Source organism: Aspergillus homomorphus, assembly GCF_003184865.1.
Source record: "Aspergillus homomorphus CBS 101889 unplaced genomic scaffold BO97scaffold_14, whole genome shotgun sequence".
Lineage (NCBI taxonomy): Eukaryota > Fungi > Ascomycota > Eurotiomycetes > Eurotiales > Aspergillaceae > Aspergillus > Aspergillus homomorphus.
This window is the reverse complement of record NW_020291900.1, coordinates 616,738-629,362: the sequence shown is the minus strand read 5'-3', so window position 1 is coordinate 629,362 and position 12,625 is coordinate 616,738. Positions and strand designations below refer to the sequence as shown.

The 12,625-nt window shown below is 57.0% G+C and overlaps 5 protein-coding genes across 5 annotated transcripts; 3 read left to right on the top strand and 2 right to left on the bottom strand.

The window, feature by feature from the left end:
- Positions 1–180: 180 nt before the first annotated feature.
- Positions 181–1,919, top strand: BO97DRAFT_477494 (cytochrome P450; the record flags this gene model as incomplete). The annotated part of the gene is made up of 3 exons (XM_025700555.1): positions 181–186; positions 267–1,320; positions 1,385–1,919. 3 exons carry the CDS (start codon positions 181–183, stop codon positions 1,810–1,812), a joined length of 1,488 nt encoding a protein of 495 aa, XP_025552443.1. The 3' UTR covers positions 1,813–1,919.
- Positions 1,920–2,847: 928 nt separating this feature from the next.
- On the top strand, positions 2,848–5,070 carry BO97DRAFT_423982 (uncharacterized protein; the record flags this gene model as incomplete). Its single annotated transcript, XM_025696932.1, has 1 exon — positions 2,848–5,070. One exon carries the CDS (start codon positions 2,848–2,850, stop codon positions 5,068–5,070), a length of 2,223 nt encoding a protein of 740 aa, XP_025552442.1.
- Positions 5,071–5,807: 737 nt separating this feature from the next.
- On the bottom strand, positions 5,808–7,272 carry BO97DRAFT_46365 (uncharacterized protein). Its single transcript, XM_025699463.1, has one exon. The coding sequence runs from the start codon at positions 7,210–7,212 to the stop codon at positions 5,836–5,838; it is 1,377 nt and encodes a 458-aa protein (XP_025552441.1). The 5' UTR covers positions 7,213–7,272; the 3' UTR covers positions 5,808–5,835.
- A 1,171-nt stretch (positions 7,273–8,443) lies between these two features.
- BO97DRAFT_413729 (uncharacterized protein) lies at positions 8,444–10,090 on the bottom strand (the record flags this gene model as incomplete). The annotated part of the gene is made up of 1 exon (XM_025696307.1): positions 8,444–10,090. One exon carries the CDS (start codon positions 10,088–10,090, stop codon positions 8,444–8,446), a length of 1,647 nt encoding a protein of 548 aa, XP_025552440.1.
- Positions 10,091–10,824: 734 nt separating this feature from the next.
- Positions 10,825–12,568, top strand: BO97DRAFT_450713 (cytochrome P450; the record flags this gene model as incomplete). Its single annotated transcript, XM_025698940.1, has 3 exons — positions 10,825–10,860; positions 10,990–11,481; positions 11,538–12,568. The coding sequence occupies 3 exons, from the start codon at positions 10,825–10,827 to the stop codon at positions 12,291–12,293; spliced, it is 1,284 nt and encodes a 427-aa protein (XP_025552439.1). The 3' UTR covers positions 12,294–12,568.
- Positions 12,569–12,625: the final 57 nt, after the last annotated feature.

Below are 12,625 nucleotides of genomic sequence, written 5' to 3'. Positions count from 1 at the left end.
GGGATTGCACTGACACGGGCTGATCATGTATAAGCACATCTATTGTCAATGCTTACTGGTAGATGGCTGACCCTCCTTTTCTAATCTCAGAGCTCTCACGTGACGTATCTCACTATCTTAACTTGACTGCTGCCTGAGAACAGCTCCAGTTCCCCTCTCATTCAATTTTCCACTCTCGCAATGGCGGTAAGAATGACAATGGAGTATTCCAGCCCCAATTTCACAGTTTTCATTCTCCTCGTAGCTGCGTTAGGGCTCATTTCCAGCGTACAAGCCATCGGCGCACCCTCCGCCGCCGCGAATTCGCACGCGGCTACGGCTGCCAACCCATCGCGCACTCCTTCAGCAAAGACCCCTTCCTGGGCCTGGACACCATCCCCAGCACCCTCCGCGCTATCAGGCAGCACAAGATCCTCGAACGCGGTTGCGCTCTCTTCCGCCGCTACGGCACGACCTTCACCATCCGCGAACTGCAGCAGAGCTCGATCCTAACCATCGAGCCCGAAAACATCAAAACCGTCCTCTTCGTCAACTTCAAAGAGTACGGCCTCAGCCACCGGCTGCAACCCTTCAAGCCGCTTCTAGGGGAGGGAATCTTCAACACCGACGGCGCGCACTGGGCCGCCTCGCGGGCACTAATCCGGCCGAGCTTCGCCCGTGACCAGGTCATCGCGGACCTGGAGGCGCTGGAGGCGCTGATCCAGGATCTTCTGGCGTTGGTCCCGCGCGATGGCGCGACCATCGACCTTCAGGAGCTGTTCTTCCGGTACACAATGGACTCGGCGACGGGGTTCCTGTTCGGGCAGTCCGTCCACACCTTGCGCCAGGAGCAGGAGAGCCCCTCGGGACGAGTCGGGTTCGCCGAGGCGTTCCAGTACGCGCAGCGGGCGGTGCTCGTGCGCGCCACGCTGGGCTCTTTCAACGCGCTCTACCGCGATCGGAAGGCCGAGGAGTGTAATCGTGTCTGTCGGGAGTTCGTGCAACGGTTTGTTGACGAGGCGGTTCATGCTGCTGAGAGTAAACAGCGGGATGGAGTGAGCGCAAACGGTGAAGGCACGCAAAAAGAAAAGAGGCGGGTCTTTTCGCACGAGCTTGCGTCACGCACGTCCGATAAGCAGCGTATCCTCGACGAGCTGATGAATGTTCTCCTCGCCGGGCGCGATACCACGGCCAGCCTCCTCGGAAACCTGTTCTTCATGCTGGCGAAGAACCCTGCTATCTGGGCGAAGCTGCGTCGCGAAGTCGAGGTCCTGCAAGGTCGGCCGCCGACGTATGACGAGCTGCCTGGGCTGAGGTATGTGCAGTGCTGCGTGAAAGAGTGTATGTATTGAGTGTCCAACGCCCTCTGTTCTTCTGCTGGCTTCTCGCTGACCAAACTCGTAAGCCCTCCGCCTCCACCCCGTCGTCCCCCGCAATCAGCGCCAGGCTGTCTGCGATACCGTCCTCCCCCTAGGCGGCGGTCCCGATGGCCTTGCGCCCGTCTTCGTGCCAAAGGGCACTTTCGTCGCCTACAGCCTCTTCGCCCTGCATCGCCGCCGCGACTTGTACGGCCCCGACGCCGAGGAATTCCGCCCGGAGCGCTGGGAGGACGGCTCGCTGCAGCCGCAGCTGCGCTGGGGCTACCTGCCTTTCAATGGCGGGCCGCGGATCTGTATCGGGCAGCGCTACGCTGTAACGGAGGCGAGTTATGTGCTGGTCCGCCTGGTACAGGAGTTTCGCCGGCTGGAAAGTCGGGATCCCGGGCCGTGGGAGGAGAGTCGCGGGCTGACGCTTTGCTCGAGGAATGGGACGCGAGCGGGACTTGTTCGTTGATGTTTTAATCTGTACGATTTTTACACTGTTGGCTCGTTGATTGCCTTTTCCATTAGAAGGGCTTCCAGTTACCGGCACTTATTGATGAATTTGATTCTTGATCAGAGGCTAAATTATCTCCAAATTTAATGCATTGCCCAAATTTGACTATTTATCTTATGGCACGACTATAGCTCGGTCGATAAACATCATTTGCAACTGATTTCGCAAATTTCATCCCTAGCCCCGAGCAATCGAGCCGGTTCAACAGGTGGAAGCGTGATGAAAGTCACCTTGCCGAGCCTGCAAGTACCGGGAATTGCCGCATTGGAAGGTGTTGAGTCGGGTATCCGCCTCTGCTGTGGTGGCTGTTAAGAGATACAGGAGTCTTTATTCTGCGTGCGAATCTGTTCCTCCGATTCCTGCACGAGTTCTATCCCATGAGGTTTGTGTCGAGAGTTATAGATGTATGTACTTAGGGTATTGTTGCCCGAGACATACGGGAGAATCTACCGATAGAGCCCCGCAACCCTAAGAGTCGATGCTTTGCCTCAACACTTGAACATCTTATTCCAATCCTACGAGACTGAGACTGTTCAGTCTGAAAACAAATGCAGGGTAGATTGTCACCTACCCTGGAGGCATCCGGTGGCTTTCGTTTATTTGCGTCTGCTGGGATGGTTTAAAGCGAAGAGTTCCTGTTTGAATCGGCTTGCAACAGCTTTAACAAAGACCAAGACTCAAACCTATCAATTTCCAATGATATACCTTCATTTAAACATTCCTGTAAACGATCGACTGGCACGACTAGCAACAAGCACTGGAGTCGACAATAGCGGAAGATACCGTCAAAAATGGATCGCACTTAAACAACTGTCGACAAATATAAATGAAGACAAGGCAGTCAAGGTAGACCAAGCAGCTACGCCAAATTGCACAACCGGCTTGTCTTGCTCACGCACAAAGTCTTACTCACGCACAGCGAACGCTCGAAAGCGCAAACCCCGCTAACCTGACGTATCGGTACACAAAACCTGTCAGATCATCTCAAAGACAATGGCCTCCATAACCCACATTAGCCAGTACGCCCAGTATAAACAAGACACCAACGACGTCGCCGCATGGCTGCTGACCACACACCCGGAGTTCAAGCCTAAAGGGCCCGGCCGACTGAAAGGCAAGGCGCGCAAGGCCGCACAGGCCGCCGACGCACGGCCACGGGCAACGGAGTACACGCTGACACTGGACCAGTTCACGCAGTGGGCGAAGGCGATAGTGAGTGCCGGGATAATCAAGCAGGTGCCACCGATGGTCATGATCAAGCTCCGGCGGTCGATTGTGCGGCGGCGGTACCAGCGGCGGTTCTACGAGCATAGTGAAGACGCCAGCTCGAACGCAAGCCACGAGCATTTCATCAGCGTTCTGGAACAAGTAGAGCAGATCCTCAGGCCGATTACTCCGAAGGAGGTCCTTGGCAAAGATGCGGGAAGTGATGAGGAGGAACTCATCGAAGCGCTGGGGAACCGGTTCCAGGGCTTGGAGGTTCAAGAGGCTGCGGACGAGGCTCCAGGCAGCACAGCAGCCACTTCGCCACCAATCGCAGTGAGCTGCAAGGTTGCGGAGGACGCGGCTAATACCCCTAACCCCCTCTACGCGGTCGGGATGCTTCTGGATGACATGTGCCTGATGATGCGATATGTGCGGGACTCGTGGCAGGCGTACCGGGACGGCCGCAATTCGCTCGAGACCGCGGCTCTGATTTCCGATATGACGTTCCACCTCATCATGAAGTTGGCGGACGAGCTTCAAGAAGAGGGCGTCTTCGAGCGAGTTTCAGGCGGGTGGCCGAAAGCATTTCACGATCTCTGGGTTGTGTGCCAGAAGGCGCTGGAGAAAGGGGTCCGGGATGGAGGAGCTGCTACCGGTGATGCAGGTATCAAGAGCCACCATCGCCTTATCCTGGATATTACGTACCTATTGGCGTTGATCCCCGCCACTCTCGAATTGAAGCAGGACTTGGATGTCTCCGGCCTTGTGCGCGACAATGTGTCGGCGTGTGACTGGACCACAGATCATAGGCGCCGGCTCCAGCGCTTGGTGCTCGAGGAGGCTATCGTAGAGCTCCGACTGTTCGACCTCACCACTACACTGGGACTCCCGAGACCGGACTGCTTTACGCGAACGCTGCGCGACGCGATGTACACCCGGAAGCTCTCACTGGAACTGCTCTTTGGGGTCTGTATCTTCCTGGAGGCGCGCTTGACATTGGGCCCGGAGGTCGATAGGCCTAGCTCTCAGCTTCTCAGTTTCATCGAGGTGACTCAGCCGCAGATCGTCCAGACCCTAGAATGCCACGGCGAAATCCCCAGCGCTCATCAGGACATGGCGGATACTGTTAGTAGTTGGCTTGATATCACGGACAAGATCGTCGGCGTCGACAAGGTCTACCAAGCCCGAAGGACCAGGGGGGTATTGGCTCGCCGACTTGCATTGTTCGCTTGCCAGCCTATGCTTTGCGGCGTGCTCTTGTCCTACTGTAAGTTCAGTACCTACCAGATGGGTGTGTCGTGGGCTAATAATCTCGATGCTGTGGTCGCAGTGTGCCACCTATACAACGCGGCGCAGCAGGAGAATGCGCTGCCGGACGGGTGGTCGTGGCCGAGCGTGGAGGGCCTGCTGAACACTTATCCTTCGATGTTTCTTGGGCAGAAGCGGCCGACATACTGGGGTGACTATGTGCGGTCCTTGACCAAGGCCCTCGGGATTTTTCACGGCCAGCGAAAGTCGAGGTTGCCCTGGCAGTTCCCACCGCAGGCCGCCACGATCCAGAAGTTGCAGTTGTGTGGATTCGACCGCACCAACGACTGGACTGTGGACGACATCATGCGCGTCTTGCGAGAGTCTCAGGTGTGCCAGACGGTCATGAGACCCACTGCGAAGGGTGCCGCCGAGCCCAAGCTTCGGGTCGTCGACGCCTTGGAGCTTCTGGGCAAGTGCATTCATGCTGAAGTCGCGGAGATAGTCACTGTTTCGTGGTTTCAATTACACACCATTTGCTGGAGGATTCTCACCACAATTCGCTCCGAGCTGGAGGAACTGCGCCAAGCCTTTGACTCGGCCTACAAGGAGATCAATATCTGCGTAATCATCGTTCTGCTCTTCCTACAGCCGAAGCGTCGGGAGTTACTCCATGAAGCGGTTCGGATCATGCAAACTGTTCTTTCTGCCGCCGATGCCGAGCACTGCAGGAGCTCCGGGGAAAAGAACCAAACAGCATAGTAGAGAAGAACACCAATACACATCTCAGCAGATGCTAACTAGGTCATCATTACCCCCGGTCCTTATCGGGATTGTCGATAATAGCCTGGATACGCACAATCCCCAGCCTGTTGGATAGATGACCATGAACCCATTTCTCATATTAGTATTTTAAACTTATCGCCCAAAACCTTGCACCTACTGTAACAGACGTCGTTGGCTAGGCTAATCAATGACACGAGAAGGCGAGCACCACATTTTTGGTCTTCTTACAAGAGACTCCAGCTCATGGAAAGCCATGCGAGCGCATATATCTCTCCTCGTCCCACCAACCCAATTCACGCTCAACTCGGGCCTACATCGGAAATCCATCTCTAGGCATGCAACCCGAGAAAGCCAGAAGATCCCAATAAGTTAGCCAAGAAACCATGTTCTTATTGTTCAATGAAACCTGCGATATGTGTAGGCTCCGACTGTTTCTACAAGGAACCTGTTCGATACCTCTAGAACATCAGCTAATTGCGTACGGTAGTATGGCAAATATTGGAAGTAACCGTGGTGACCATTGAGCCCACCCTGCTCGAAGCAGTGGTTCAAGCACCTTCAGTGAGTCCTGAACGGAGTCTCCAAATATCTTGGTTTATCCGTGATTGAATCCCAAATAACAAGCATCATGCAATTAGTCTTAGTAATTACAATGATAGAGATGCCTCCCCTTCACCCCGCGTAGCAAAAGCATACAACAAATCCACAACTCAGACTCTACACAATGTCTCGCAATTCCTCTCATTTCCAAGGCTGACGTGTGGGCAAAACCAGATGGTGGTTCCCGAAAGCAGTACCAACACCCACATAACCCCCATGCCAGGGCGTACAGACATTAGCAGTGTTAACCCAGAGGGCCTTGAAATCCGACCTATCCTGCTGTTCCTGCAGCAGCTGAATAATATTCTGCGTGTGGCAGCTCCAGTTGTAGCTGGGGGTCGACGCCCCCGAAACTCCTGTGTGGCAGTAGAGCATCCATTCGTGCTTGTAGCCCTGTTTATCAACGGTGATGAATGTCTTACCCGCGAACTTCGGGCAGATCGAACTGAAGTTCTCGCGCGCAATGTCCGCGACTAGGGCTTCGTTTGTGGGTGAGGTCGCGGAGCCCGCGCTATCGCCACCGCCGCCACCGGTTTGCAGCTCCTTCAGCTTCTGGTTGGCTTCGTCAAGTGCTTTCTGGAGCTGTTCCTTCTCGGCGGCGCACTGCTTCTGCGCGTCTTCAGTCAGGGTCGTCTTCTCCTTAGCACACTGCGCCTTCTCGCTCTCCACGAGCGCCGCCTTGTCCTTCTCACACTGAGCAGCCTGCTCCGTCTTCATCTTGTCGCATTGCCCAGTCTGCTCCTTAGCACACTGCGCCTTTTCGCTCTCCACGAGCGCCGCCTTGTCCTTTTCACATTGGGCAGCCTGCTCCGTCTTCATCTTGTCGCACTGTTCCGTTTTCACCTTATCACACTGCGCCTTCTCGCTTTCCACGAGCGCCGCCTTGTCCTTCTCACATTGGGCAGCCTGTTCCGTCTTCACCTTGTCACACTGGCCAGTCTGCTCCTTAACACACTGTGCCTTCTCGCTTTCCACCAGGGCTGTCTTCTCCTTCTCACACTGAGCAACCTGCTCCGTCTTCACCTTCTCGCACTCCGCCTTCACCTCATCGCACCCACCACTCTCACCACCACCACCACCCACCACCGGCTCCTCAGTAACAACCTCTCCCACCTTCTCAAGCAAAAGAATCCCCTTCAGCGGCCGAACAGAATACCCCGCGGCAGTAATAGTATAACACTGCCCGCGCGCCATCCACGCAGCAGCGGGACAGTCCTTGCCAGCGGCCGCGCAAAGCTGGGCACATTCGCGCGCGCTGGCGGCGACGACTGGCTTCGCGGCGTAGGGCGTCGCCCATTGCTGGCAGGTGTAGGTGAACTCGACGCCGTCGACGGTGCCACGGCCGGACTTTTGGCTGCTGCTACAGCAGGCCTCGAAGTTGGTGTTTGCAGAGCCGCCGGTTAGGCTTAGGCAGGTGTTTGGGGGGGTTAGTGGGCTTTGGGGGGTTGTGTTTGTCGCCCATGCTGTTGTGGTGGTTTTTGAGAGGAGCGTGAGGAGGAGGAGGGGGTTGGGGCGCATTTTGCTTGTGGTTTGCTGCAGCTTGGGGGATTGGGGAGAAGGAAATGATGGGTGATGAGGATGAGTCTGGGTGGGAGTGTGCAATGTGGACTGGTTTTATACTGTGGTCTTGCTGTATACAGTAGCTCTTGGGGAACGCAGTCTCGGAGTCCTGTTCAGTGACTGGCGTGCCCGCGCGTGCGTTAGCCTTGATGTGAAATGAGGCCGAGATGCTCCGTTCGGCGATCGGATCGCTTGTCATGGTCATGGGGTGGAGATTAGGTGTCTGCATTTGCTGGCTGTATGATCTTGGAAGAGTACAGGGTTGGCAGACCCTGCAGTTGTACCCCATACGCACTGATGTGTGGTTACATACTTTAGCATGACGACAACCCACCAGCAGACAGAGTGACAGATTTTCAGAAGAGTAGGTATGTTCTCCGTCTGCCAGCTGAGAGCATGTCCACCATTCTACTATTCTCCAGTGGAATTGCAAAAGCCATTGGAAAAAGCGGTGATGGCGTCGGCTCAGCTTGCCCTGATCCTTCACGATTGACGAGCTGTCCTGTCAGATTCAGTCGAGCTCTGGACGCGGGGACTGTGCTTGGGGCCGCATTATTCATGCAGAAACAAGTAATGATCGGCCGATGGAGATCGATCGCTTAGATTGTCAGACGCTAAAAGTAGCCGATCTGCAGTGGAGCTGGAAAACAAAAGCAAGAAGACAAAAAGAAAAGAGAAATTCTGCTTTCACGTTCAGCTCCGTCGTCTGTCTGGAGAGTTGATATTGTGCATGCAGTATGCAGTGCAATGTCATGTCGAGCTTTATCAGAATCATCCAGATAAAGTATGGGAGAGTTCCATGGGTCAACCCGTCAATCTCTCGGGTATCGGACCAGCTGAAAACTTCCTCGGATCTTGCTTGACTAGTAGTCTAGTGCATTTCTCATTTTTCCGAGGATCTTCAGCTCGCCGATCCACTTCCACCTTGCTGATGCATGAGAACGCCACGTCCTCTTTCAGCTAAGCCCGTTCATAGACTTCGGCCCAGCTCCACTTGCGAACACTGAGAAGAAAGAGAGAGAGAGCAAAAGGCAGAGATAGGCCCAAGGGCGGAAAATGTCTCGGATCTGACCGGCCTGTTCGAGCGACATCGTCGACCAGGCACACCCCAGATTCTTATTCACGAGCAAGAAGAAGAGAAAAGATCGTCCTATTTTGGCTATTACAATCATTCACAATCCACTCCTGATCACGGGCAATACCACACGTCACCGACGTCCCCCATCCACACATGATGCACCACATCCGCGATGCGCCGGAAGGTCGACGGTCGAAGCAATAACCTTGCCATGTCAGCCAGCCACGCCGCATGTGTCTCTGGACACCGTCGATAGATGCTGTACAGCGCGTCCAGCTCCGCCCGCCTCAGGTCCCAGCGCGGGCCTGTTACGCCCAGCGAGCCGTACGGCTGCAGCGCCCGGACCAACCTCTCGTACGGTTCTTCTAAACCCTCATAGGCACAGGGGGGTAGCTCTGAGCTCTCGCGCAGACTATGGACCAGCTCATAGAGCTTGTGGTGCGACGCCATGACCGTCCAGTTGCAGAACGCCATCGTGACCAGCGCCAGGAGCGGGGACGACTCGACCAGCTCCGCCGCGCCCGCGATGCAGTCCCGAACCTGTGTATTCAAGTACCCGCACACCGAGCCGCGAATACCCCGGAGAACGGGATTCTCACGTTGCTTGCGCATGGCGTCGCTGCGGAGGTCGACGAGATCGTTGATGAGCGTCGTCGCGCGCGAGAGCCGCATGTACTGGGCCTCGGTCAGCTGCTGGTTTCCCGTGGCCAACGAGGCGGTTACAATGCCTACGGCAATGGCGATATCGATGTGACGATGCGTCGTCAGCTGCGTCATGCGACTGCCGTACAGCCCGTCCGGTAACCTGCCCGTCGCGTGGTTGCGATAGTAGCCCACCACGCGGAAGTGGATGTGCGCCGCCGCCAGGATCGCGAACTGCCAGTCACTGAGTACCCCGGCGAGGGTGCACAGCTTCAAGAAGCCCGTCGCTGCCGCGCCCGTCCGCTGCAGCAGCCGCAGCGTCCCCGCCGGCGCCGCCTCGCAGTAGTCGCCGATCAGCACGTCGTTGCCTGCGTCCGCGATCGCGCGCACCAGGCCCTCGTCCACGCCACCCCCGCCGCACGCCATCGCGTGGAAGTACTTGGCGTCCGCGCAGAACTTGATCCGCTCCGCTGTCGGGAAGTAGGTTTGGAAGGCGTGCGGCGCGCTGTCGCATGCGGGGTTTGGCCGACGATCGGGCGCCCGGAGGGGTGGTAGCGACGCTGCGTTGGCCCCCGTGCAGACTGTGAGGGTCGAGAGCGTCTGGAGATCGAGGTTGCAGAAGGTGAGCTCCTCCACTGCCGCGTGCAGCTTGTCCTTCGTGAACAGCCCGTGGCCGTTCCACTCCGCGCTCCGCTCGCTCACCTCCGCCAGCGCGCGGAGCATCTTCTCCACCGATCGGCAGGACTTCTGCGCAATCATCAGATCCGCTTCGCTGGTGGCCGACATTGGGGAAATGCCATCGCAGGCGCACTCCACTCGGGGGTCGTAACGTGCTGACAGCAGGTCGGTTGCGTCACACGATGCAGGCTGGCTCCCGCCGAGCGTGATCTCTCCGTTGCGGTATCTCTGTTGGAAGGAGGTGACGACTTGACGTAGGAGCGTGGGATCGCGAAGCTGGCTCAGGTTCGCGTCTTGGAGGAGCGCTGCCATCGTCTCGAGCTCTAAGGGCGGGCTGTCGCTGCTGTCGTCCTCGCTTGTCTCGGCCCGGAGCCAGGTGTCCACCCAGGCGTGATATACCTCCAGCCGCGAGCTTTGTGAAGTAGGCGGTGGCAACATCTCTATTTGTCGAATTGCGAGACAAGCAGCGTAGAAAAGGATGGCTGGGTGTAGTTGAGAGGAAACCCAGCCACGGCAGCAGCCTTGTAACCCTTTTAAGGGGCTTCCAGAGCCCCAACAGCAATCTCGAACGCCGTAGATAATAAAACCTCCCATGGCCACACGCGATTGACTGACAACTCAAACTCTATTTGATACTCGCGTCCCATCAGACCGGTAATGCCAAGGACCCAAGGAGCAAAGTCTAAGATCTGCTGCCCTCTTAGACCCCAGGTCCACAGGTGCGGCTCGCCTGCATAGAATCCTGAAACCCCCTGAGAAGGGGCTTGTCAAAGCATAGACTACGATTGGGTCAAGCTAGAGTTTTCAGGGCTCAAACAGGACCCATGGCATTGCCGATCAGGTTTGATTTACTCTTTTGGGACGTACTATGGGACTTGTGACGTGGTGGCCGGAAATGAAGTTGCGGTGAAGCGATCTTGGAGCAGTGCGTGAAGAATGCTAGTTTGAGGCTTGGATCCAGATCGTCTGGAGATCTCATCTCTTGCCCTCAGACGGTTCACTTGGCGTGACAGAGCGCAGGGGTGCATAAATGTGCGCAGCAGGGAGGTTCATAAAGCGGGAACCCCGAGGAGAGTATGCGTCTTGCCTCTCGGACATAGCCTTCTTTCCTTCTCAATACCGATAAACTGAAAGTGGAAGAGCGAAAGAGAGAGGTCTTTCACCCCCACGCCATGATCTTAGCCATCGGGCTGGCAACCCTGATCGCCGTATGTTGCTGGGTGATTCTTCATCATGACAACTCTGATTGCCCGCCCTTACCCCCGGGACCCCCAGCTCTCCCGATCATCGGCAATCTCCACCAGCTCCCACGGGGGCATCTCTGGCGCAAGATCAAGGACTGGCACGACCAGTACGGACCAATCATCTGCGTGCGGTTCGGCAGCCTGAAGATCATCTTCCTGGGGTCGTACGAGGTGGTGCACGAGCTGCTGGAGAAGCGCGGCAGCAACTACAGCTCGCGGCCGCAGTTCCTGGCGGACCGGGTGAGCAACGGGCTGCTGCCGACCTTCCTGCCGTACGCCGAGAAGTGGAAGGCCCATCACCGGCTGCACAGCTCGCTGCTGACGCTGCAGGCCAGCCAGCAGTACCAGGCGCTGCAGGAGGTCGAGAGCCTGCAGCTGGTGTGGGAGCTGTTGGAGCCACACGCCGACTTCGCCGCCCGCTTCCAGCGCTACGCCTCCAGCCAGATCTTCGCTCTGGCGTACGGCAAGCGCATGCCCCGCGGCGATGAGGAGCAGGTGCGCGAGCTGGACGAGATCATGGCGGGGATTCTGCAGGGCATCAATCTCGGGAATGAGGTCTTCCCGGTCCTGAAGTACCTGCCGCGTGTTCGGCTCCCGGCGTGGCTGCGTGCGTTATGGGGACAAGGACAGTCACCACCGAGCCTCCCTCCCCAGACCATCCCACAAGCCTCCTCTCAACCGCAGACCTATGGTACAACATCGGCGCGCTCTACGAAGCGGGAACAGACAGCACAGCGATCCTGCTGGAAGTCTTCATGCTAGCGATGGTACTGCACCCAATTGCGCAGCGCCGCGCCCAGCATGAGCTCGACACCGTCCTCGGCACCACCCCGCGCCTCCCAGCCCTCACCGACCTGTCCTCCCTCCCCTACACGCGCGCCCTGATCAGCGAGCTCCTCCGCTGGCGCCACCCCAGCCCAGGCGGCCTGCACCACGCCACCACTGCCGCAGACTTCTACCGCGGGTTCCACATCCCCGGGGATACAGCGGTAGTCGCCAACCACTTCTCGGCTGATACCGATCCGGCGCTGTTCCCCGACCCGCTGGCCTTTGAGCCTGAGCGCTGGCTGCGCAACCCCGGGCTACCTGTTAGCGCGTTCGGATTCGGCCGTCGTGCGTGTCCTGGACGGTATCTTGGGTGGAATTCTGTGGCGATTGCTGTTGCGCGGTTGCTTTGGGTTTATGAGATCGTTCCCCAGCGGGATCGCTTAGGGAGGGAGGTGGTTCCTGATCCGTGGGATTTGACGCAGGGGATTGGCGTTAGGCCGCGTTGTGTTAGGGCTCGGGTTCGGGTGCGTGGGGGTTGTATTGGGGTGGGGGAGCGGAGGGGGATTGTGGAGAGGGCTTGGGAGGGGCTTGGTGGGGATGTGGATCTTCGGGAGTTGTTGGGGGTGTGAGGGTTTAGAATTGAGGTGCACCAGGAAGTTGAAAGGAAGAGGGGTCCGGGGGTTCTCCCCCGGAATACTTTAACACGGTTCATATAAGATTGAGGTACACCAGGAAGTTGAAAGGAAGAGGGGTCCGGGGGTTCTCCCCCGGGATATCCTATACCAGTGGTTTAAGATTGAGGTGACCAGGAAGCTGAAAGAAAAGGGGGGTCCGGGGGTTCTCCCCCGGGAATCCTATGGTTTAAGAACTTTATCCCCTGTGGTAAGGAGTTGAGAATGTTAGTTGGTGTTTGATGTGAGGGCAGGGTAAGTCTGTATAGCATAGGATGTTTGAACTGATG

What these genes read in the sequence shown, in the direction of transcription:
- BO97DRAFT_46365 (XM_025699463.1), bottom strand. Translation starts at nt 7,212, where the DNA reads ATGCGCCCCAACCCCCTCCTCCTCCTCACGCTCCTCTCAAAAACCACC.